At 38.6% G+C, this 27,746-nt stretch overlaps 1 protein-coding gene across 12 annotated transcripts in view; it reads right to left on the reverse strand.

Moving 5' to 3' along the window:
• The window catches only part of LOC148019677 (phosphatidylinositol:ceramide inositolphosphotransferase 3-like), a 91,804-nt gene extending 85,925 nt beyond the window's left edge, over positions 1–5,879 (reverse strand). For 3 of the 12 annotated variants that reach the window (XM_087699797.1, XM_087699803.1, XM_087699802.1), the window contains exons 1-2: positions 5,041–5,477; positions 4,431–4,483 (exon numbers count right to left, since the gene is read on the reverse strand). Coding sequence is in view for 1 of the 12 variants with exons in the window: in XM_087699798.1 (XP_087555924.1) it covers positions 4,323–4,349 (27 nt within the window). In the remaining 11 variants the exon portion in view is untranslated. The other 9 variants (XM_087699801.1, XM_087699799.1, XM_087699796.1 and 6 more) reach the window with 8 other exon arrangements.
• Positions 5,880–27,746: the final 21,867 nt, after the last annotated feature.

Here is a 27,746-nt window from a genome sequence, read left to right on the forward strand (position 1 = left end):
TGCTCCATCAGGGGCTGGATTTCCTCATTTGGTAGGCCGTCTTATTGATCCCCATCTTTTGGAGTACGTATTTGTAGTTGATGATCTTCTTTCTCGACTTTGACGACATTTGAGAATTGTGTTCCACTCCCTTGACAATTGTTCATCTTCAGTATACTTCTTCGATATCCTATTGCCGAAGGATTGTGTTTTGCTCCATTCACTGTGCAGATTTCCTACAGGTGTTGCCGCTTGATTCGGATATGATAGTGTAGTTATCTTCAGAGCTTCAGCTCTATTGTATCAGCTTTGTTCACTTAGAATGATTAAATGCTTCATCATCTTCTTCTGTGTTTTCTGAGTTTCTCTTCTCTCTCTCTCTTTGTCGTACACACTCCTGTGTTTCCCTTAGTAGATCCGATTGTCTATTTGGTTTCACAGGAGTCATTTCTTGACATGATATCAGAGCTAGAGGTGCTTAGAGAGTTGTAAAGATCCTCTGTATCGGAGAAGGCAAAGGTAGGTTGCAGGCTGAAGATCATCTTTTGATTTTCCCCTTATTTCTGTTGTATCATGGGGAGATACCATTCTCTTCTTCTCCCTCCGACTCTTCCTTTTTCAGGTTGACACATCAGTTCTAGATGGATAGTTTATTGGGTGCTCCTAGTATGGCAAAAACGGTCATATCACTGAAGATTGTCGACTTTAACCTTTGCTTTCCACACCCTCGGAGTATATGCGTCTACCACATGGCACTCCTTGTGTCACATCTTCCTTCTAGGCCATAGAGATTGTTCTACATCAACTATTAGAGTATTATGCTCAAGGCAATAAGATACATCTAATGCGCACTAAGTCCTTTTGAGCAAAATGAGGATCATCAGGTGCCAGACCTCTTGGCGACTGCCGCAATGCGCTCCGACGGTTTTTCCTACCTATTTTTAGGTCCTATGGCTTCCACGGCCACGGTTGCAGTTTGCTCCACCGAGAGATAGTGATTGTCGGGTATTGTCTCGTTAGTCCACTCCTTTGAGAGATAGATGCCGTTTGGCTCCTTCCTTTTCTTTGGCTTTGCAATCCACTCCACTGAGAGACAATGACTGTTGTCTACCCTTGGCTCCCCAGGAGCTATCCATTTCCTCACCTCCCTTGTATTACACCATGGATATAGATTCTAACGCGGGCATCAAGGAGATTTTGTGTGATACCATTCCTCCACTCCCTCTTCTACTGAGGTTCAAGAGGCTACCTTTGGGAGCTACCTAACCTCTATTCCATTGGAGCCCCAGATATCTTCTTGAAAATGCCGGTGTCACTTCCTTCATCTTCCGATTCTTTGGAGGTTGTTGAGCTAACACAAGCATTACATGCTGAATTAGCCACTTAAATAGTCCCAAAGATGATTAATTAATCAAATTCTTAAAATGGTGTGTTGCTCGAGAGAGTTTTAAATGGTGCACGGTCCCGAAACTTTCTATAAATAGATAGATTGCCCTCCATTCATCCTCAATCTTGTTTTTGTAAGTTTCAAGGCCTCTAGCTTTGCTGTCGATACCTTGTTCGCGGAGGACATCTGAGTGCGAGCTGCCCATTGCTGTCTACATCCATCAGGCATCTATTTCCAGCCCCCTCTTTGCGGTATTCGCCCCCGGTGTTGTTGCCAGCTATTGCCCACCTTCCAGAAGGTTGCATTTGTTGTCTGCCGCTACACCCTCCGCGGCTGTGGCATTTGCATCACCGCTATCTGTTGGCGACCTAGAAGGTTAAATTTTCCTGCAGCAGGCTATGCTTGCCCTTGTTCTCTGCTTTTACCTCACCTATGTGCTCTCTTGCCTATTGCTCTGCTCTTGGAGATTTGTGTTTGCTCTTTTCTACGTTTCAGGATCCGTGAGGAGTACGACACATTCTCTCACTCAACAGCTTTACCTTGGTCCTTGAGACACTAGAGTTCGGGGTACAATTTTCATTCTTGCACGCATGAGCATTGAATATTCACTATTCAGTCTTTCATTTAGATTCATTGTGTTCATTGTCTCTGTGTTACTCTAACCCTAACTGTGTTCTTCGGAGTGTATGCTTTGTCATACGCTTTAGTTTATGTGTCTGCGTTAGGGTATTTTTTCACATGGTATTAGAGCAAGGTTCTCTTCCACAAAACCTCAGCTTTTGATTTAGAAGCACTTTGCAAGAAGCAAGAATAATAGGAGGGCAAGATGACTTCGAACACAAATTCACCACATCATCATTTGCTCTGAGCCTAGCATATTAGGACACGCAATGGAGTGGGCTTCACAGTTTGCTCCTTTGTCCGACCTGATCGAAGAGTCGAGTCTTCAGACATCCATGAAGTCCACAGACCATATGAGATTTCACAAGCCGAATATGACCTCATTCTTATGTGCTGAGTTTAATTGTAAATTGAAGGTTAATTTGAGTTTTTCCCTTTAGATTTGTGCACCAGTCTAACACAAATGATTGATCACCCTTACGTGGAAATTCACATGGAGTGTCAGCCATTTTTTGCTCCATCTTCATTCACTCCCATGTTAGGTACCCATGGTACTTCTCAACCTTTTGATTTTACTCCCTCTTTTTTGCAAGATATCGAAGATGTTCATGATGAACTATCTATACCAAGTACTGGTACATTAGCCCTGAAGAGAATAGGTATTTTAAATTGTAGTCAAGAAAAGATAAACAAAAATTTCAAGAATATATGGTGAGTGATCCTTTTTCATCTTTTTCTTCAGCTTTTACATCTCATGGTCAATATGATTTTGGAGATGTATCTATTTCTTCTTTTGCATTTAATGGACAAAAGGAACCTAACACTTTTTCCACAACAACTCAAATGACAAATCCATTTAATCTCCCACCCATCCCACCCATTAGTTTTGCTGCACCTTTCTTTCAGCCTCCATTAAGTGCACCACACGTCTTCTCACATTACACTGGGGGGTCATTCACCCATAGGTATGCCTCTTAGGACGTGGTCTTTCCCTCAGCCGGGTGATGTCCCCATGATGGAGCTTCATCCTTCCATTCCCACACTTCAGGTTTTTCATAGCTTGGGAATGCTACCCAACCACCACTCAGTGTGGATCAATTTTGGTACCACAGTTTTCTCCATGGCATTACCTAGTGGGCCTTTTGGTCATTTTGCTATGCCCCAGCCATCTACTAGACATGGCTTACATGTCCCGGTGCCTCCATCTCCATGGACACTTAATGGAAACATTCATGTTCGAGTGTCTCCACATCAATCAGTACCCATTGGACACTATCAACCTATTTTTGCCTACCTATCTCCCCCTCCTACTTATTTCCCTCCACCTCCTCCTACTTATTTCACTTATCAGACACCTCATGGTTCTTCATCCTCATAAGGCAAACATGCTTAATGATAACGGGTCGAACTTTACTACTTGGTCAAATCTGATGAGACATGTCCTTGACTCCTAGAACCTGTGGGATCTTGTGCAGAGATTGGTACCCCAACGTGATCATGCACTTGTTCCATACGAGGTTGTCCGCTCATGGAAGGCTAGAAATGCCCTTGCTATTGTTGAGCTAATGCAAGGTCTCTTACTTGAATTTCATTCACAGCTTCAACATTTTGACTTAGCATCCGAGCGTTAGGCACACTTGATTGACCGCTATGTGACTCGAGATAGGACCCGCCACATCAATTTGGATCATGAGCTCCAAAACTTTAAAATCACTGATCGGGATGACTTGAAAGTCAAGTTGGCTAAGTATCAATGTCTTCTCGCCGAGTTCTTTACCACGGGGGTTCCTAAGTCCTTGGATGATCAGGTTGCATTGTTTATAAACAAGCTACCGATGAGGAAATATTTCCATTTTTTGCAGCAAGTGATCTCACAGCCCACCATACCCACATTCCATGAATTGGAATGTTAGCTACTACGTTACTCTCGGTTTCATAGTTTGACCTCTACAAAGGGGGGTCTCATTGCTTCTTCTTAGAAGGGGCAACAAGGGAAGGGTAAGCAAAATAAAAATGTTAATCAAATTCAAAAACAAACTCAAAATCAAAATCAAAACTAAAATTGTGAGACCCAAGGAAACTCCCAGTCATCTCTAAAACCCAGGTGGCAGGATTACATGATACTCAAGACATGGAGGATTTGTTATATCATGATGTGTCATAGGCCAATTAGGCCTCTGTGTGTGTGTGTGTGTGTGTGTGTGTACACATATATACACCCCCTCCCTCCTTCCCCTGAGAATTCCCCCATCCCCATGCTTAGTCACCAAGACTCACCCTTCCCACCCATGCACTCCCCTACACATGCTCCCTCATGCCATGCATCTTTAACTACCTTGGAGGATTCACGAGCGATGTACATCAGGAATCAAATGGATGTCCTGGCAGGCACAGGCTATCATTCAGCAAATGCATTAGCAGATTCATTGCAGAGATCAACAACCTTTACGATTCATCTGTGCTGCTTCAGTGTGCCTGAGCTCACAAGCTTCTTCCCTGCAGACAAGCACATACAGGTCTGATCAATAAAAATATAAAATAAAATTGTAATAATGATTGACTTAAGTGCATCAAAAATATACTTGCTTCGACATCTTGTACAATACAGACATTACAGATTATGAAAAAGCATGTAACTGAGCATGTGAGTACATCCTTTCTCCAACATCCTTTCTTCGACATCTTGTACAATACAGGCATTGCAGGTTATCCAAAAAGCACGTCACCGAGCATATTTAAAATATACTTGCTTCAACATCTTGTACAATACAGACATTATTAATTATCCAGAAGCATGTCACTGAGCATATGATAACACCCATTAATCTTGATGCTCAATGAGCGATTCTCTCACGATGCAATAAAGACTGTTGGGCACAACAGTCGATGATCTTGTACCAACTTCAACCTGCTAGAAGTTCTGAGGCGTTTATGAATCATGAAGTATGCTACAACCCACCGTATTATAAAATCTTAGATCCAATAATCTCACTCATGCCAGTATGCTGCCCCGTCACTAGAGGGAGATCGCAATGCCAGAATCATGTAACTACCTCGTGGCACGCTCAATTGGCAGTCAATCTCGGTATGTTGGGATCCTTAGTAATTTTAGTGGCTCATCATAAGCGTCCAATCTAGCTTGCCCACGCTCCACTTGTGCTCAATCTGCACTGCTGAGCGCAAGTCTCAATCAGGTCTCAATATGTCACCCATATTGACATTTGCATTAGCCATGGTTTCAGCGTTCTCCGTTTCCAAAGTTCAGACCAAGCTCAAGGGGGCGGAGGGATCAGCAAAGTGACTCGTACAGCCCCATAGGATTTATGTCCGGCAGATTTCTTCCCTTGTCACGATGGGAAAATGATTCTCATAAACACAGGATTGAACAGGCATAGCCATATGAAAGCCATCTTTCAGGTACAATCTCAGTTGATTTCTAGCATTACGACTCCATCTATTGAGAAGAGATTAGCATTTTGCAATGAGAGGAATTAACTTACGTATAGAAAATCTGACCGCTCGAAGAAATGTTTGCCCTAAGGGACGTACTACAGACAGAGAGAGAGAGAGAGAGAGAGCGAGAGATTCCTATATGAAGAGCTAAACTGCATGAATACTACAGGACTGTAGATCTCTCTCTCTCCCCCTCTTCCCACGTGGAGCAGCAGAGAAACCCTGATGTGGTCAAATGTTAACCATGGTTATGATCATCAACAAGCCTGGAGCGTGCCCATCTTTTGAAGGTTAGCACTTTGAAGCTTGATGACTAAATTTGCATGAGAGAGAGAGAGAGTGTGTGTGTGTGTGCGAACCAAATACAGACTCATCAAACCAGAAGGTTTGATTAAGGATTATTCGGGAACACAAATTTGAAAACTTGTTGGAAAGCAAACTCTAAAGTGCCCTAGTACGATACCATTCACTGTTATATGTGTGAAACAAGAAGGCAACATGCATTATCATCTTTTAGACATCCTCAATGATCACCTAGAACACACCCTCAATAAGCTTTTCCCATGTCTATCATGTGGCATGTGTGCTTGCATAGTCCAATCTCACAACCTTATATCACTTGATCAAGCAAGATGCTTTTCCAAATTAAGAAGCTTTTAAGGCAAAGCAAAGAATCTTATTATGAGTATTAACAAACCCAAGTGGAACGCCTTGAGTCATTCAAGAAAAAAGTAGTCCCCCAAACTCTCTTTAGAGGATAGAACTAATGATGTGCTTTCTAGATTTTTGTGACAAAATGACAAGTAGTTATCTATTATGATTGAGGTTGTTGGTGCTAATGGCATGGGAGATTGTAAACCCTTTAAATTGATGGGATGTGTCATAAGTATAAATTTATAGGTTAGTCTTGGTTTGGAAACCTAGCCTTCTAAGTTAACCTACATTTCAAAGATTGATTGTGGCTTTAAAAAAGACTTGAAGTACATTCTACAAGTACAAGTCTCACCTACAATGTGCATTCAACAAAGTTATTTGTCAACAAGGAACATATTCATTGCCCATAAGGGCATGCTATTGCAATGGTTTCCCAAACAAACCCAGCCTTCCTTGAGCTATGATGGCCTGTAATGGTCATCCTAATGTGGAACTTTAAAGTGAGTGATGTTGTTTGCATAAGGGTACACATGTAATGCTTGATGTACACTCTTAGTGTAGAGAGCCACTGGATTACATCAAGTCATCTAAACTCCATTAGTACACATGGCATCTCTCTCATACTCTCTTTCCTCTATAAAGTGAGTGATGTTGTTTGCATTGCCTAAAAGGGTACACATGTAATGCTTGATGTACACTCTTAGTGTAGAGAGCCATTGGATTACATCAAGTCACCTAAACTCCATTAGTACACATGGCATCTCTCTCATACTCTCTTTCCTCTATATTTGTAGTTTTTTTATGTAGTCATTTGTGTGTAGTTGAAGCAATTAAACTAAGTGGACACATTACGCCTAATTCTTTACCAATTCCTTATAGAAAATAAATCTTTTGTAGACATATGTATCACAAAGTGTGACACTCAAAAGGGATTGTAATGCCTTGAATGTTAAAATCTTCTCCATGCAAGTTAATTTTGCAAGCCAATATCTAGTATTAAACTTGTGATATTGTAGGAGATTTGAAACATACATCCATTCTCAAGTGCTGGGAAAATCTTTATCATCGCTAGAAGTTCATTTCACATGGAATCAAATGAAATAAATGTCATTGGTAGAAATTCACTCCACATGAAATCAAATGAAATAGACAAAAAGGCACATGGAGATTATTTTATGTAGACCTCTTAATGCTTCTAATCTTTCACTAAGTAGTGAATGTTGAATGACCCTTAGTGTTCTTAATGTTGGGCCAATTTTTAGGCCGTCTCTTTCATATTCTTCTTTTTTAAAAAGAGTCTCTTTCATAATCTATCCTAAACAAATTGGGATGTGTGAGATGAAAATGGAAATGTAAATATGCATTGACAACAAACATTGAAAGGAATTATCATTGAAGAGTGTGGGGACAAATAAGCCCCTCCTCCTCTCCATATTTGGGTCAAATTTCTTAGAGCTATTTAAAAATTTTGCACCTATCACTCTTTCCACATCAATAACTCTGTCTTCCATAACCAAATTCGGCCTTATACCCAAAAATAGCACATACTCTCTTAAATAGACCCAATATCCCCAATAAAAAGTTATCCCTACAATATATGTTTGGTCCCATTACCTTGGTTTATGTTTGGCCAAATGTTGGCATGATGTGACAATCCTCATTATAATTGTCATCTCTCTCTCTCTCTCTCTCTCTCTCTCTCTCTCTCTCTCTCTCTCTCTCTCTCTCTCTCTCTCTCTCTCTCTCTCTCTCTCTCTCTCTCTCTCTCTCTCTCTCTCTCTCTCTCTCTCTCTCTCTCTCTCTCTCTCCATTGCACACTTAGATCATGTAGGTCCTTGCAAAAGTGATCATCAAGTGTAAAGGGCATATGGGCTCTTGTCATCTCCCAACCATAGTTTTCCAAACTAAGAATATTGTCGTTGTGATAATAGATTTACATAGTAAGTTTACTCTTACCATCTCCCAACTATACTATCTAAAAATTCATGCACACACAATATGTATGTATGTATGTATGTATGTATCACATACTTGGGTTCCAAAAACTCCCTCTTTTCATGAATGTTACAAGCTAATATGAAGCTACCATCCTCCTATTACAACCTCAAAAGGCCAGAGACACTCCCTTTACTTTGAATGCGATAAGTTACTTTCAAGATTCCCATGGTATTCTCCTTCTCAAGAAGAATTTTAACTTAAATTAAGGCTCGAAAGCATTACCAACCCAAATTCTCCTTAATGTAACCATAGTTGAAGTTGGCTCTTTAAAAATCCTTTCATTTGCAATTTTATTTTCCAATAGCTTTTTTCTTTTCCTTGGATCAAGTCAGAATAGCAAAATCAGACTATTTGGTATTAACCTTCCTTTTAGATTTTTGACTCTAGCTTTCTTTACATTATAAGTTTCTTTGCACTCCTACTTGCTTATCTTTGTAGTATATGTAGTCATGTATGAACAAAGGACTAAATCTTGCCTAAATGCTTCAATATGTTTGGTTCATATTCTTTCATAACACATCATGTAAATATATGTTTAAGTAATGCACTATAAGAAGTTGGGATTATATGTGTTAGTAAGAGAGAGTTATTAATAATACATTGTCACACTAACATAGATGTAAAAAGTGTGAGACATGTAATTTTTGACATCTTTGATCATAATACAATTACTTTCTCTCATCTCACCTTCTTGTACTTAGCTTTCATGGCTTCTTTCTCTTCTTTTCTATATTTCTAGTATTTCTCTCTCCTCTTTTATTTCTCTTTTGCTCTTGTTTCTCTCACCTCTTAGCCCTCTCCTTGACAAGTGGTATCAAAGAATTAGTCTTTGATCCATTAGGTGCAATCCTTTTTTGGATTTCCCTCCACAGTCTTGTTACTTCTTGGTTACTCAAGGACAGGGAGTCAATTGGGAAAATGGACAAGTGCAATGACCAAGGAGATCAAGGATAGCTAGTCAGAGTTAACTGGAGTACTTGAAAGCAAATTTGGAGGCATCATGGATAAAATGACAGGTCGTGCAACAATAATAGGCTATTTTGGAGTTAAAATGGTTAAAGATTGGGTGAATAGAGTTAGTCTTGGTTAGAAGTCCAATTATTTTTCAAGACAAGCTTTCTCTTTCCTCTCTCTTTCAAGCTTTTGGTTGAAGCTTTCATGTGGCTACTACCAAGAAATTCGATATCTTGCTCTCTAGTGATCTTCTTTCATTCTTTGACCATGGGGCAAGGATCCTATACATCCTAAATATGAAGTAGAGTACCAGATATGTTGTATTCAATTGGAGATTGGCCACAAGAGCAACCCCAAAAGTTTTGGTGCAAAATGCATTGCCTGTCGTCCTACATATCCTACATGTCCTATGCATCAAGTAGAGCACCATATATGTTGTATTTAACTGGAGATTGGCCACAGGAGCAGTTCCGAAATTTTTGGTGCAAAATGCACTGCCTATCCTAATCAAATCTCTGATCTATAACTCGTAGTCATTACTAACCCTTTGAAAGTGATCTTTAGCCTTCTTCTTCATCCTTTTGCTCAAGGACCTCGGAAAACCCTAAAACATAGCAAAGCAGCCATAGCCACAGACCTGGAAGCTTCAATTTCTTCAATATTTGGCTCTTCCTGACATTTAAGGCTTCTCTACCATCGTTTTGGAGTAGGATACACTTCAAGATTGAAGGCATTTCAAAGATTTCAACATATTTAGCCTCTTGGATCTCATATTGAAGGTTTACTTTGGATCTTTTCTTCAAGATGCTTGAATCTTCAACATTCGTTCAAGCAAGCCCAGGGCATTGATCCTTCACGGATTCAATCTTATTTAAGCATGTATGGGCTGATTTTATGGATTCCAGGAGCTTCATGATGAATTCATGGTGGCTTATGGGAGATTCTTTAAATAATTGGACTAAAGCTTGCATCAATCATCTTCTTCAAGCTTAATCAAGGTATTTCACTTGCTTAGTCTCTGAAATCTCTTAATATCTACTTGCTTTAAGCTTTTCCACTTGTTGATGGGAGATTATTGGTCAATTAATTCTCTAAATTAATCAATAGATCAAAGATTATGCTCTTCTCATTGATCAGTATCTATTACATTGAATTTTAGCATTCATTTCAATCTTATTTCATTATAGATATCATTTACAATGTCTTGATGCACAACCTTGATTTGATTGTTTGATTTTCTTTGCCCAATATTGAAATATTATAAAGGGTAAGTACTAGCAATCAGTGAGTCATTGAATTGCATTGGTAAGACCCTTAGCCAACACTCATTTCTTCATTCCATTCTTTCATTAATCAATCATGCATATCATTGAAGGCTAAAAGAAATTTCCAGTTATACATTTTATCCTTGATTGATTAATTAGAATGTTATTGCCATGTTATTGCCATGTTGATATTCTCACTAAGGGAAAAGGTGGATGCCGAGGGAGATAGTGGGATAATAGAGAGGTGACCCTTCCCCACTATTAAAGATTCTGAAGGGGTGCAACCAATCGACCCAAGGAGAACTTTGCCCACCTCCCGGTGATTTGGAGCTCGTGTAGGGAGCCTATGGCATGCCAGTATATCCCTCACCACAAGTATCATGAGTGGAGTTCATGAATACATAAAGATCTTTGCTAGATAGCATTGTTTGGGACTCCATTGATCAACCACATCGATTATACAGGTTATTACAGGTTTTCTACAGGAGGAATTTCAACCATTCTACTCCCTAGAGTAGGAGTTAGGTGCATTCATTGGAAAATAGGGCATTTGGGCCTTCATTTGGTTGAATTTTTAGTTATTCACAGGTGTTACAGGTCATTCAAGGTTGATTACAAGTTTTACACAAGGTATTACACTCAAATAGTGAATTGGAATCACTCTTGGAATACTTTTTACTTGTTACATGTGTGTAGAGTAATTTAGAGAAATTTCAAGACCTCTACTGAGTATTACAAGGTGTATTTAGCAACTATAGGTCATACACAGGGTACCATAGTGTTGGAAGACCTTATCTTTGACTTGGGAGAGGTGGATACACTAAAACAATGTTTTTACAAGTTGCAAGACTATTCTGGACAACGGTAAAAGAATATTTCTAAAATATTCTATTTTGTTTTTGAATTTGAGTGTTGTAACTCATCTTGAAGAGCTATTTGTGGGCTTTGATTTTTATCAAAAGTTATTGATTTCGATATCGGGGTCAAAAGTTATAGCCATTTTTGTAACATGGAGTCTACTAGAACTGGTATTGGTGAGTGGAAACAGCTAGAAATAAGGGAAAGAACAATCCTAATGATGATATTCAGCAACAATTTAGATAAACTCATGAGGCAATACCTAAGGCATGTCAAGATGAGGAAGATTTTCAAGAAGAGGGCGCTTATAGTACGCTTAATACCACTCTTTGTAACCATGAGACTAGGCATTCCATCAGATACATGGAATTGGTTTCTAAATTGGATTAGGTGGTTGAATAGTTAGTTCAATCAAACATGTAGACCAAGGAAGTCATGGAGAATATGGATCAATCTACCAAGGATCCTTTGGAGAACTTTCCAACTTCTACTAAGGATTCTTTGGACAAACTTAGCCCATAGATTTCTATGCAACACAAATGGCAAACAAAGAGAGTAGAGATAAATAGTCCTCTTATCCATCAAACACTAATCCTCAATCAGATATTATTGAAAAAGAAAGGGATACAACATAGCACTTATGAGATTGGGGAGACTTCTTTTAGAGCTGATGAGCCTATTTTGAGCATTCGCGGGTCAAATCCTCCTCAAACCACTAGAAACCAACCAACTATTCCTCTAGGTAGGTTTCAAACCAACTATCATAGGAGTACCTATTCAGTGCATATGCATTATACAAAATTGTAATCGGGTTACTGTTGAATGAAGTTGAGAGAGAGAGAGAGAGAGAGAGAGAGAGAGAGAGAGAGAGAGAGAGAGAGAGAGAGAGAGAGAGAGAGAGAGAGAGAGAGAGAGAGACTTAAATAGTGTAGAAATTATGTAGTGCAATGGATAGAATAAGGAGTAGAGAATACAGAGCAAATATGAGAAGAAGAGAAATTGCTTTAATTTCAAAAATATTGATACAAAGATGGCTCTGCCCACCCATGCACTTCCATTATGAAACTTAGATGGCAATCAAAACATATCATTTGCTCATGTGAGAATGATAGATCTATCTCTCACCCCACAGTTCACATCACTCAAAAAGAAAGAAAGAAAAACCCATAGCTCACACCTGGTTGAGAAATCAATTAGGAAAATGGTACAGAGAGAGTATGCCAGTGTGCAGAGTTGATGGTGTATCAATGCATCCCAACCCATCTAGCATAGGTGCAAGAAGGCAGGCTTGGGAGCCCTACAGTGCAGTGCGCAAAACAGAGGGATGTGTCTAGTGGTAATGGTAGAGGCCCATCTTGTATGTACATAGGGAAACAAAAATATACCTGGCGCGAGTGTCATAATGTCCCTCAATCCTCACCTCGTTATGTATGGCTACAAGGTACCCTCACCTACAATTATTTTCAATGAAAAGATTAACCCCCATGGAAAGAAGGAATTGGAAAGAATGCAAGCCCTTCTTCAACAATGTAAGATGAATCTTAGAAAAGTTCAAGATCAAATGAAGATGTACATTGATGAGAAGAGGCGACCTTTGGAGTTCAAGGAGGGAGAGTTAGTTCTCTTGAAAGTACCCAAGTCTCGATATTCTACTTTAAAGGATGGCTCTAGCAAAAAACTTACTCCTAGGTTTTATGGACCCTATAGGATCTTGAAGCGTATTGGAGACTTGGTATATTGATTGGAACTTCCCTCTTCCACTAAGATTTATAATGTATTCCATGTTAGTCAGCTCAAACCCTTTTATGGTACTCAAGTGGAAATAGTTGATGAGTTGCCTCTTATGAATGAAGACGGACTTATTTAGTACATTCCTGAGGAGGTCATAGGTCAGTGTGAAAAGAAGCTTTGCTCTCGCTCCATCATCAAGTATTTGATTAAGTGGATGGGTTTACCACTTAAGGAAGCTTCTTAGAGGCCAAATTCCATTTTGGATGAGTTTTCCTACCTCCAGGATACATTGGTGGGGGCTGAGACATAATCACATGGGAGCCATTTGCACTCTAAACAGGGTCTGGAAAGAAATCTATTTTAGAAAAGATTTTATTCTGCCTAATTTTTAAAATTTAGCCACCTACATAGAGTCAAAGTACTTTTCAATAGCTACATTTTGATATATGACACACCCTATTTAAATACTTCTATCAGAAGTTATGGCAATTTTCTTCATCATGCCCTACTTTATACAACAAGGTGTCTACTTTTTACAAAGACTATTTCTTGAAGATTTGAAAGCTTCAATTCCTTTTGAAGACATCCATATTATGCATATGGGAGATGCTTTCCTTTATGTCTTCATTTCAGCAACTAACTCTTCGCTATTTGATTCCCATTACATCTTTTATATATCTGAAATCAGAGTGGTACTTTGTTTCATCCATCCTTTTTTGCCATTCTAACTTTGTTTTTGTGGGAAAAAACTTTTGGACAAGAATGGATTGTAAGACGTTGGGATTATATGTGTTAGTGAGAGAGAGTTATTAATAATACCTTGTCACATTAACATAGGTATAAAAGGTGTGAGACATGTAATTTTTGACATCTTTGATCATAATACAATTATTGTCTCTCATCTCACCTGCTTGTACTCAACTTTCATGGCTTCTCTATCTTTTTTTCTATCTTTCTAGTCTTTCTCTTTCCTCATCGTTCTTTCTCTCTCCTCATTTCTCTCTCTTCTGCTCTCCTTTCTCTCACCTCTTAGCCCTCTCCTTGGCATGTACACATAGACACACACACCCACCCACCCAAACACCCACAAGGGGGGTCTCTCCCCTCCAAATATTAATAAAGAGAGTGGGACAGAGCCACATTGGTATTTTCCTATGTATAGATAGGATAAGTCACAAGCATACTGGACAATGAATCTTAATCACACTAAGATCCTCCTCTAGTAACCCTACACTAAGGAAGAGGATCAATTGAGTGTTAGCACGGGCAATATTTTAGACTTTCACAAGCACACCATGTGAACATAAGTGTCCAACCAAGTGATGCATCCAATGATACTTGAACCCACAACCTTGCAATTATGAGCCCAAGTGCTCACTAGTAGGCCACCACCTTTTGGATTGTAAATTTATTTTTCACTTGCACCAGCAATCAACAAAGTCATACTTTTAAAATATTCAACTTTACTTTTTGTTACTTATGTGATCTATAGGCACTCTCATGCATCATGACATGCTCTTCATTTCTGTCATTGTTGCATGTATCCTATAGATAAAACATCATTTTCAAACATATCTTATAGCTTACATCTTTGTGCATCTTTTCCCCTCAAATGTGAATTGGGTTTCTCCAAGTTGTGTTGGGAAAGTAATGTTTTGACAAATGTGGAATAAACTTTTTGAATCATATTATCGACCCCACAATCATGGATATTATTGATGTCACTTTGTATTATGTGAATTGGATGCACGATGTCTCCATAGTGATTATTGGGAGCATAAACTTAGTTTTGTTCTCTCCCTTCGAGACATCAAGACCAAAAAGTATGATCATGACTCACTATCGGGTATGATCTCCTCTTGTGCATTGAGTGGGCCCTCCTTCACACACGCACACACACACACACACACACACACACACACACACACACACACACACACACACACACACACACACACACACACACACACACACACACACACACACACACACACACACACACACACACACACACACACACACACACACACACACACACACACACACACACACACACACACACACACACACACACACACACACACACACACACACACACACATCGCTCAAATTGATTATTTGTAAATCTCATAACTTGTACACACATTGCTAATACAAGTATTCGTATTAGGAGCTCATTAGGAGTATATATGACAACTTCTGGTTATAACATTTATATGTAGTCTTCTAACAAAAGTGGTTGGTCATAAATTGGATGTACAATTAAAGTTCCCCTAACATGTGTAAGTAGACTAATGTGAAAGGTGTTATGAATTACCAATGTGATGGATGGTTAATGTTCATTTGCCAAGAGATTCTTAATCGTGAATGAAGTCTTGGAGCAAACTTAACAATAAGGTTTTTCTCTACACTACCTAATCGATATTTTTCAATTCTTAGCCAAATAAAATCATATTCTTTGAATTAGGTACCCTTTCTTTTCTTAAAACCTAAATAATTAAGATTTTTGGGCTTTAATCATCATGGTTTTAACTTGATCAAAATTTGTAGACTAATGTCTAACTAAATGGGTATGAGATGCAAGTACAGGCATTCTTCTACCATGAACAAGTTCAAATGGTGCCTTTGTTTGTGGCTATGCAATGTGTACTTTTGTATGCAAATTGAAAATGTTGATCTCTATGGTAAAAGACAAAAATATTAAAAAAATATGTTGATCTAAAAGTGAACAAACTTTTTTAATTTAACTTGAAAGAGTTGCAAAAAATATAAAAAGTTACTTGAGAATAATGTATCTAAACTCATATATTGTTATAGTGATACATAAGCACAAATGATTTGTGGTTGTCAATCACAACTTAGATCATATAAAAATAAGCTTATTGCATTGCAAGCACAATATGACACTAAAATCATCAATTATCAACCATGAGAGAGGTGCTATGTTATATTGCCTCAAAGAAGAAATGTTTAAGGATGTATAATCTTCCATTGTTGTAAATTACTAAATCAACAAATCTAGTAACATGAGATCTCCTAAGCTTTGAAGCCCTAAAACCCTAGGGATTTATACTTAGCTACTATATTCTAAACTCACTCTAGATCATTGAAATACTAAAAAGAAACACAAAATTATAATGTCCCCATTATGTAATTCAATTCAATAGACTATGTGCATCTCACAACAAGTTAATTAACGTGAAAAATGTTATACAAGTAAATTTATTATTAAAATGTGAGTTCTGGTCACATTTGTACATTTACACATTGTTAATAAAATTTAACCCATAATGTTAAAATATGAAAAAATCTACACATTTAAAATAGGCCACGCAACATAGAAATGGAAAAAATTCATGTAATAGATGCATTTGCCTTGAAAAATTAGCCATTCTACAATCATACAACATGTTAATTCGAAATTGGGAGCACATTAGGCCTTATCTACAAAGGAACAAGAGGAAAAGTACTTTGGATTAATAAAATAATGGGAGAAGGGAAAAACAAAGTAAGGGTGGAAAAAGAAAATTGAGTTTTTGAGTAAAAATAGGAGAGCTAAAAGAAAGTCATGGTTTTTGGGTTGAGTGCACACTCAACAAGACCAATATTACATTAGAATATCGAGAGAAGGAAGGAGTAAATAAATGCATGTTGGGCTTTTCTTCCCAAACATCTATTTAAACCTTCCATATCGGGTAAAAACCTATGAATTTGAATCTTTGCAAGAGAGGTAGAGCCCCTAGAGGATCTTAATCTACTATTTGTGAGGATTTCAACCATGTTATACATTTGAAGCTTCACAAACTTGTGTTGTGTGCAATCTCCTATAGCCATCTTCTCCTGTTGGCACCTATTTTGCTAACATCGTCTTGTCCTTAGCAAACATGAAATGGAATATCTCTACTAAAGTCTACTCACAATGTCCTCTAATCCCTCCTCATTTATTCTAGCCCCAATTTTTGCAATTTAAGCTATGAAGGTGATTCAAATGTCCAAACAACTTCAAAACGACTCAAGAAAATTCATGAGCATTGTTGTATCACTGCTTGTCCCAAGCAATAGTAGACACAATTTTTTAGAGGCTGTTCATGTATGCTCATGAAGATATTGTCCTAAAGACTATTCCTATAGCTTCAAAAAGACATAGAGAGAGTTTTTGTGCTTGCATCAACAAGGAAGTGATTGTTGAAGTTGAGGTTTAAGCCAATGTTGAAGTGTGATGTGAAAGATCCCCAAAACCCTTACAACTCGAAGTTATGGTGGTCACACGACTTGAACTTATGGTGATTCCACACAATGATGAATGGCCTAATGATAACAATTAGATTTGGAGCAAAATTATGGTTATTATGAATATTTAAAATTTATTCTCTAAAATTATTATTTCTTAATATTATTCTCTAAAATTATTGTTTAAAAAAATTAAATTCATAAGGATGATCACATACACATTAATGGAAAATAAAAGGATAAGCCCCAAATAGCGAAAAAAGACACCTAGATGTGCTCTTTTTGTTTTATAAATTATGTTGGTTGTAGATTACTTAAAAGAGAACTTATGAAATGTTCAAATAGAATTTCTTTTTAGGAAAAAAAAGTACGATCAAGAAGGGTAGCTTCTATACAAGAATGTGTAAAAGTATGTTAAAAACATTGTTTTTATGGTTGTAGCTCTTCTTATATTTGATATATGTGATGGACTATATTATGGTTTCGTGCTTGTAACAACTAGATGGAATATTGATTATAGTGTTTCATGGTATTGGGATCCCCAATCCAACATGCCTAAGCATCGTGTAGGATGCTAAAAAACTCATGGGTGGGAGTGCAATGCTCTTGTGGGAGAGGTAGGTGTTTTGGTTTTGGATCACTTGAGTGCCTAAGAGGAAAAAGGGTTGAATAGTAAATCCCCTTGTTATGTAGGACATGTTTGGAGGCTCAAGGAGACTTAGTGAGACATTGACCTAGTAAATTCCCTCTTGTTCATAGAAGGAGTGCTATCACGTAGAGCTTAACTTTATGGGATTGGAACATCCTATCCTAAATAGGATGGTTGTCTTCTTTGCTGAGACATGGATTTTGTAGCACTCCACACTTATGGTTTTGTATATATTTTATGAAATAAAATACTTTTTTTTAGAAGTGTTTATCATGTGTCAAAGGTTGTGTTAATGAACCTTGTGCAATGGGACAATAAAAGGAAGCCTCTTTTATATGTTCCAACAGTGTGGTAGCATACTTTGCTAATTAGATAACTACAATAAGTCTCGTTGAGGAAAGTAGGAGGCCCCAGTCCTGACAACCAATCACCTATGGTTGGGTGGACCCAATAATTCAAATTTTCTAAACACTAGATAGAGATGTTAGCACATGACTCTCCAAGTTTGATAGAATATTATCGAGCTTAATACTGTTTTAGGGGGTCGATGTGAGACTATGGCTTATGGTAGGGGGATTGGCATTCTACTCTCCCCTATTTCTCACTCTCTTTGAACAAATTGCAGTGTTAGCGTTACTCTTGCCTTTGATTGATTATAAAGTGGTCTTTCTTAGATGGGTATTAGATTGCTATTTGGGGTAACTTATCCATGCTTCTCTTGTGAAGTAGAACCAGGATTCCCATGCTCAACTAAGTTGACATTTTCTAAGGGCATATTGGGTAGTGATGTGCATGGACAAGGATTTTAGTTGACCACTAGAGGACTTCTGTGGGTTTAATAAATAAGTACCTCACACACATGGTATCAGGGCAATGATTTAAAATATATATGATCAATGAATAAAATGAATTAATTAAATAACAACACATGTTTAAATTAATATTAGTTTTCATTTTTCATTTATTCTAGTAAGTGCCCTATGGTCCACTGGAAATCAATGATGAAGTGGATGCACAATTAAGGGAGATTCTCCCTCTGATATATCAAGTGGCCTTAGACTTAGACAACTTCTTTTACTGAGAATCTATATTCAAGATATTTGAGAATATATTTATCCCTCCAAATGTGTTGTAAGCTCTCCAAGGTAGATGTGGTACATGAGTAACTTTTAGCCACGAAATAGGCCACACATGGCAATATATGTAGGTAAAAAATTCTTACTTTGATATAAATTATGGAGGATCTATTGGTTCGAGCAACTAAAGTTAGTCAAGTTAAATGTTTTGTTTGTTGCTTTTGATGAACAATTATTGGCAATCGGCAATGGATTGATACTTGAAACATTGTGGGTCTATCAACAAGCGTTGCAAATAGTACCATGTGAAAGAGTGGTTGTAGTACTACAAGAAGCAAAGGCACAAAGTGAGCAAGAAGTAAGGAGAAAGATGGCAAAACTGCATAACCAACTCCAAGCAGCTCTCCATGAGTAGGCAATCCTAAAGGAATAAGTGGAGTGTTGAAACCTCGCTGAAACCAAGAAAAAGAACAAATGAATATATTATGACAAGAGTAAGAGCAAGTCATCACCACCTAGCCCAATGCTAGCACAAGGGTTGGAGCAAATTAAAGAGAAAGTGAAAGAACGGGCAGCCAAGAATGAGGATAGAATTAAAGACTTAGCTTATCAATTGGCCCATTCAAAGAGTGAATGCCTCATGGTAGAGAGCAAAGCTGTAGCAGTAGAGATGGGGATGCGAGAGTAGCAAAGAGCCTTTTTAAACATAGTGCTAAATGCAACCTAGTCAAAAGAGGAAGAGACAATTGAGGAAGTCAAAAGAAAATTAGAGCTGGCAAGGAGAGCACTAAAGCATGGACTCCATGCCAAGACACCCAACCCTAGCACCAGCTTAGGAGTGGAGGAGCAAAGAACCCATTTGATCACAATTGGATTAACCATGCAGCAAGAACTCCAATTGCTAGGGTTTGGGGAGCTAGAGCAACAAGCACAGACTCTCCCACAAGAGCCGATAGAGCTAATCCATGAAGAGGGGCTAGACTTTGGGCTTGACCACATCGAAGAAGAATAGCCACATGAATCAAGCTTCCTTTTGCACAACCAAAAGAGCAAGGAGAGGAAGCCATACCACCCAAAAGAATGGTGGAATTGAGGCACAAACAGAGAAAGTAGGTAGAACTAGCACGTAGAAATTTCCAAGCCAAGCCCCTACAAGTTCCACATGTGGAAATCCCTCAAGGAGAGGAGTGCGACCTTGTAAATTGGGGCCAGGAACTTACAATGTGGGAGCAATGGGAAAATCACAACCACCCCTTCGAATTCGCCTTTACCTTTTCTCGAATGCTGGACATGGTAATATCTCCAAGGGTGGTGGAGGACATGATAAAGCTCTTTGCGAGGTTGGGAAAGAGATGGTTGGAGGAGAGAATGAGACACCCCACGAGGTGGCAATAGGAGAATGTGGATTATTGGAAAGACAAGGCAGTGGAAGTGCCAAGGGAAGTGGAAGGGTATGAGGCTCAACCTAAGTGGTGTAGAAATATCTCGGACTCTAACTTAGAGGCCTAGATGGCTTTTTATAGCACCCTACCATATGAGAGGGATGATTTTGCCTACATGCCCTAGCTACAAAGGATCGGAGTTGATTTTAACCAGGAGGTGCATGGTAGGTATGACTTTCCTATGATCTACAATGTCAGATCAATCCAAGATTCTAAGTTTCAAGGAACTAGATGAAACATTATTGACTGTTGAGATATTAAATGCTACATGAATTAACATCCACTATGTGCATTGGTGATGTGGTAGGATATTACTCATTGGCATGTTAGGTGATTGACGTGAGGATACATCAGTGATTCTACAAATGGACTACATCCATGTAGTCCACCCTTGGTTATGGCACATTCATTGTGCCACCTCTTCTTGCTTTAGCAGCGGGTGGTTCACACTTGGTGACCATGTGTATATATGTTGTGGTACTTTCATATTAGTCTTTTATCATGTTATAGACTTAGTTCTTTTGAGTGGAAGAAGAAGATTCCAGTCCTATCACTCTATGTGCTCAAGTCTCCATTGTTTTTATGTGTACGCTCTTGGTTTCTTCATTTCTCTCCTCTCTTATATGTTTATATGGTATTAAAGCTGTCCCATGGTTGCAGGGACTTAATTGAAGGTAGAGGTGAAAGCATTGGATCATGAAAGCAAGCAATGGTCTCTGATTGTAGTGAAACTTGGTAAGCAAGAAGAATAGTGTGCATACTACAAATGTACCATCTAGGGCTTCACCACTTATTTTAAGGTTATTTCAGCCTTTGTTCTGGATGAATAAGTGGTTTGATAGAAATTTTTGGTTATATTGTAGTTTTGGCTATCAACCATTTACATATGTACATTATAGATTGTATTGCAAATCTTATCGTTTAGTCAGTGAAAAAGGCTATGCATTTAGTTGTGGTGCACCTAGTATCAGCTTGCTTATAGATTGTAGTTTTTTGCATGGTTATTTGATTTTTCAAAATGTCAGACAACTTCATGTCAAAAGATGCAGATCTAGAGCATGGCAAAAGCTATGGCAGATGGAAGATGAAGACCAAACTCATGATAACATAGACAAGTAGAGACCAATTGTTACACAAGTGAATTAGGTTCCAAGATGGCAGCTTGGACTCATAAACACAATCTTGTGTATTGGACTGTCTGACAAGTACAAGACTGACACTAATTGATAAAGAAAAGCATCATCATGTATTCATTTATTTAAAAAGTGGTAGTCAAGTACAATGCTTTATAGTTGCTGGATGGGTAGCAGTTTTCCCTCTCTGTGCATATGGGATTCAGTCTGCCTGCATGTCCTAAGCCCAAAATTGCCTCATACAAAGAGGTTACAATAGGTGTGATTGCAAATATCTCAACATCCCTACTCAATCACAACCAGAAAGTACAAAGTGTGTAGAGGCTTTAGTGAAAGCAACACCTACAAAGTGTGGGCACACCATAAACATGGCAAAACACCAGAGGCTGTCGCAAAAAAGGCTAAGTGTGGGTACCACAAACATGATGGACATCTAGAGGTTGTAGCAGGGGCCTCACAGAGGTTGTAGTACAAGGCTACATGAGGAATTTACAAGCTTATGTCAGAAGCAAATAGGGCTAGGAATTACAAGGCTAAAAAAGTCTGGTAAAAAATTGGGTCAAGGACCGGTAGGCCCTTGTGGTTTTTAGCAATTTTTGTATGGATCTTCAATTCATTGCAGGGCTTCTTGTCGATGTAGTCTAGCTTGCTCTTTTTGATCCCATACTTGTACTTCACTTTGCTCTTTTGGTTTGCATGATTGATCTTTTTCTTCTTCTTCTTCTGCTCCACTTTGACTTTGCTTGCAATTAGTTGCATTGGTCTTCATGTCCATGTCCCCCTCAAGCAAAGGAATCATCATTTTTGAAGAAGCAGAGATGTCTTCAAGGTCTTCTAATGAGATCATTGACTGTACTGGAGTGTAGACAGCTTCATTTCCTCCTGCAAGTAGAATAGACATTTTTCCCGTGTAGTATAAATGAGTAACAATAATCATGTTACTTCTCCTGAATGAGTTCCACATTAAGGTCTTCATAATTTCCATTGAGAATCAGTCTTGAAACTCTGAAACTTTTCAGCAATAGAGTTGAAATCTACTGTGTCAAAAGACACAAACAATGGTAGTGTGAAAACATACTATGTAGGTACTATGCTTGAACTTGATGTTGAGCTTAAATGTCTTGTTGCTTGCTCCAAATCTTTCAAGTTTGCTAGATCTCCCCTCCTTACTGATTTTCCGGTCTGGTTAAGCAGTAGATTTGAGTGGCAGGAGCTCTAGTGAGCTTAAGAAAGTATAAAGGATGAAATTTGGAGCTTTGGCTATGGAGTCCACACACTAGGGTTTATAGCCCGTTTGATTTTTGAGTATATTGCAGCCACAAAGGCTTGCAAGGAGGCTATCTAGTTAGGCCGTTTGATTGCTGACCTTGGTATGACAGATGCTATGCCTACATTGCATTCAGATTCTATGAGTGCCATTCAGTTGGCCAAGAATCCGGTCTTCCATGCGAAGATGAAACATATTGAGGTGAGGTATCACTTCATTCGCGAGGACGTTGAGGACAAGTCTATTGACCTTGTCAAGATTCCGACTCAGCAGAATTTGCAGACTTGCTCACGAAGAGCCTCATTACCGAGTGCTCTGCCTTCCTCAGGAGATTGATGGGCATTGGATGAGATGACGTCTTTTTTCCTCATCCTGTTGTACATGTGTACATGTTGTATTGTCTTTTTTTTTTCTCTCACTAGGGTAGATTCGCCTTTAAGTGGGAGGTTGTTGGAGGTAAAGGCGCCTCCGCCTAGGTGCCTGTGTATTACTACATTGACAGTACCTGCCACTGCATACTGCAAGTGGCGGGTGCCCATCACAGTCACTTATTATTTATTCTTTTAGTGATAGTTTGAATAAAGGAAGGCCCGACCACACATTGTGGTTGTTGGAGTTCCCACTTTTGAGTCTCTCTCTCTCTCTCTCTCTCTCTCTCTCTCTCTCTCTCTCTCTCTCTCTCTCTCTCTCTCTCTCTCTCTCTCTCGGCTCTTCCTCTCCATCTGCCATAGCTCTCACCGCCAAGCTTTTTCCTTCTGGATTCCACTTCCCTTTCACAAGGCTCAATCTTTCATTTCCATGTGTGTACTTTGGTGCACAAGTCTATTCTTTTGACCCATGTTTATTATTTGTAGTTTGACTTCATATCAATATTTTTTATAAAAAAAAAGAGAGATTAAAAAAAGGAGGAAATAAAGAAAATACAAGAAAAATATATCTACACACACATACACTACATCGTACCTAGGGGTTCTTAAGTTGGATGCATCTAGTGGCTTCAATCAAACCTCCCAGCTCCTTTCTCATTTTCCTCCACCTTTACACAAGGCATATTAAGGTTAGGACATACCTAGGGAGTCTTGGCTCACCTTGGTTAGACTTGTCTCCTTGCATCACTTGCACATTTTTCCTTTTCATATTGTTAATCTCACTACAAGCAAATCAACTCCGAAGCTAGCTAGAAACGATACTTTTGGCAACTAATCACAATTGCATCAACTACCATGTGTGGCTACTTCAATGATGCCACATGTTCTTCAAGAGCTTATTGTATTGGGTTGTCCCATTTTGGTCATTCTCTCATCTTCTTTAACACCTCCATTTTCTTCAGTAATGATAATGCTTCCCATCTTCATCATCAATTCAAGCTCCCTTGCTTCATTAGCTGTCATTAGCAAAAACAAACTTAAAAGACTAGAAAAGGATGGATAGAACATAGTACTACTCCGTTTTTATAGCTTTACAAATGGAAAAATGAATTAAAAATGACCGACATATGGACTAAAATGGAAGAACAAGAGTAGGCCTCAGCTATTTACATGATCAAGAATGCTTGAAAAGTATATGGAGCCATAAGATCTTCAACTGATAAACTCAAAATGAAGTAGATAACTTGTTATGTAAATAGACCCTGTTGGACAAAATCTGCCATAACTTTTAGTAGAAGTGTCCAAATGAGGCGTACCACATGTCAAAACGTAGCTCTTGAAGAGTAATTTATCCCTAGGTTGCTAGATTTTGAAAATTAGGCACAATAAAAATTTCTCTAAAACAACGTGCTGTCCTGACCTGGTCCGCACCAAAACTAGCTCCATAATCAATAGGCTTCAGCCACCACTAATGTATCCCTTAAGAAAGGAAACTCATCCAATATAGAATCAGGCATCCAAGAAGCTTCCTCAGGTGGTAAACCTCTCCATTTGATCAAATATTCCATGATAGAACGAGATTGAAGCTTCTTCTCACGCTAACCTATGACAGTCTCTGGGATGTACTGAATAAGACCTTCTTCATCAATAGGTGGTACCTCATCAATTGTATCAATTGGATCACCATAGAAAGGCTTGAGCTAACTAACATGGAAGACATTATGAATCTTTGTAGAAGAGTGCATCTCCAACCTATATGCCAAGTCTCCAATGCGCTTTAGGATCTGATAGGGACCATAAAATCTGTGAGCAAGCTTGTTACTAGATCCATCTTTCAAAGTGAAATACCTAGACTTGGACACCTTCAATAGGACGAACTCTCCTTCTTGGAACTGTAAAGGCTGCCTCTTCTCATCAGCATACATCTTCATTTGGTCTTGAGCTTTCCTTAAATTCATCTTACATTGCTAAAGAAGGGTTTGCATTCTTTCCAAATCTTCTTTCCCATGAGGATTGATTCTTTCATTAAAGATGACTATGGGCAAGGGCACCTTATAGCCATACATAGCCTCAAAGGGTGAAACTCCAATGCTAGCATGAGTAGAGTTGTTGTAGGCAAACTCAGTCAAGTGTAACCAAGAATCCCATGAATTTTGGACATCATAGCAAAAATGGCAAAGGTAAGTCTCCAACCATTTATTAACCCTTTCTGTTTGTCCATCAGTTTGTAGATGACAGGCCGTAGATGGAGCCAATTTAGTGCCCATAGATGTGAATACCACCTGCCAAAAATTACTCATGAACTTTGAGTCTCTATCATGAACAATCATCTGGGGTAATCCATGTAGTCTAAAAATCTGCTCCATGAATTGACTGGCCATTTGAGAGGGAGTAAACTGGGTCTTGGATGGAATGAAATGGGCTGCCTTGGTGAGTTTATCAACCACCACATATATACTATTCCATCCCTTCTTGGTAGTAGGCAAGCCAGTAATGAAGTCCATGGTAATGTGTGCCCATTTGCATGTAGGAATGGGTAATGGCTGCAACAAACCACCTGGCTTATGAGTGCCATCCTTATTATGTTGATAAGGCATACACTTCATGACAAAGTTTTTGACATCTTTCAACAGCCCTTTCCAGTAAAAACTTTTGTTGATCCTATCATTGGTCTTGAAAACTCCAAGATGTTCAGCTAAAGGTGAAGAATGTAGTTCCTCCATAATTTTCCTTGTAAAAGAAGAGGTAGAAGGAATGACAATTGAGAGTTGGGTTTAGGACCCGATTTGGACCCGTTCTTGAAGCGATGGAGCCCGTTTTTGGAGCTAAAAAGTGTTCGAGAGGTCGTAAAGAGCTGATTTTCATGAAAAATCAAATGGTGGCAGATGCCAAGCTAGAGTTTTTCTAGATCCATTTTGAAGTCAGGAATCCAACGCAAGTCTCGGTTCGGCGATCAGAGGTCATTTGACCCCCCATTTAATCCCTGCAAGGGTTGGCATTGTAAAGCAGCTACTAGATCCGAGAGCCAAAAAGTGCATAACAAGGTTCAACTTTATAGATTTCAACGTCATGAAGCCAGCCGTCCAGTCGGATCGCGAATCAGAGTCCGTTTGCACCTCCAAACATGCTGAAAATCCTTCCATAGTAATGTGAAGGTGGTTTTTTTTGAAGTTGACATTTTATAAATGAAATGAAATGAAATTCTAAATGAAGAAAACATGCAAAAATATGTTGTGATGTAGGGAGGGGCGTTTTTTGATTGATACCCCATTTTTTTGGGGATGTATGTGCCTCTTGGATGCTCAATCATGTAGAGAGAGAAGGGGAGATCCCTGATCTGTGCAAAGAGGGCAAGATTTTGATGGTAACCACGTGCAACATGATGAAGGGAACGAAAATTTGATTTTTAGTATTTCTCTCTCCTCCCTCTCTCTCATGTATAGAGGCACTTCATGTGACAAGAATCAAGAAGAGAATCGGGTGATGGCCGGGAGGCACCAGATTATTCCAAGAGCTGAGGAGGTTGAAGGCTGAAGATCTATGCTGAAATCCATGGCTGGTTGGTCGATACATAGTCCCAATTAAATATTTAAAAAACCCAAAACACGCAAAAAGGCGGTATGCTCTATTTTATGAAAGAATTTTGCTTGTTTTTTATCGTTCATGGTCTAAATGGTGTGCACATGGGTTGAAATTTTATTTGAATGTTCCTTGCATTATATTTGAGGGTTGCAATCACTGTTATGCAGAACCCGTATTGATTTACATCAATTATAAATTTTCAAAACCTAAAAAAAAACTAATTTGGATGAAAATTGATAGTTTCTTTTATTTTAAATGGAAAAAAATGAGTGGACATGGGATAAAATAAGAAAAAATACCCAGTTTTAGTTCCAATGATCAGCCATCAGAAGAAAATTGGAAAATACATATTTATCTTTAAAAATAAATAGAAAAAAATAGGAAAAATGGAGAAAAATAGATTTTTTACGTTTGAAAAAATTGAAAAATAAGATCTATGTATGTGAATGTCTGACGGGGCTAAAGCATGAGGTTAAGCCTCAGTGTGGCCTTGTCCTTTGTGTTAAAGTGAGTATTTATTGCTTTTATATACAAAAAATAACATAAAGAACCTCTACACCTATGCACCGTAATACAATTTAAACGGTGAGGGGGAGGATGATGTTATATCATAGTTTAAACACTGAAATAATAAAAAGTCTGATTGTTCTCTTTATGCATAACATTTAGGATGCGGATTTATTTGGAAATAATGGATCTAGCAACACGAGGGTTAGCCTTGATACTAGGTTCTTATAACGAAGCATTGCGTATTAGCAAAAATTCATTAAAAGGGCCGTTTTTGCACGACACATAGGCTGATTTTAAGCCATAATTGTTTGAGCAGAATAAAGCATTCACTTTTGCATGAATCATATACACATGGTATCTATTCCTGGCATGCATAGCAATTGGTTGAGTTATAAATGACCCACATTGGAGAGAGTAAGGTACCCAAGCTGTAGCACTAGACGGGGGGTCCAAGGGGACAAGTAAGTGAGGAATTGTATATTCTTGGAAGGATATAATATTGGTACCAAGAGCGGAGTCCGTTTCGTATGTATTATATGTGTTAGCGACGCATCGAGGGACCAATCCCCAAGGTGTAGGAGAGTTGGAG

Source organism: Lygodium microphyllum, chromosome 19 (assembly GCF_053477565.2).
Source record: "Lygodium microphyllum isolate KBCC chromosome 19, Lygodium_microphyllum_v1.1.10, whole genome shotgun sequence".
NCBI lineage: Eukaryota > Viridiplantae > Streptophyta > Polypodiopsida > Schizaeales > Lygodiaceae > Lygodium > Lygodium microphyllum.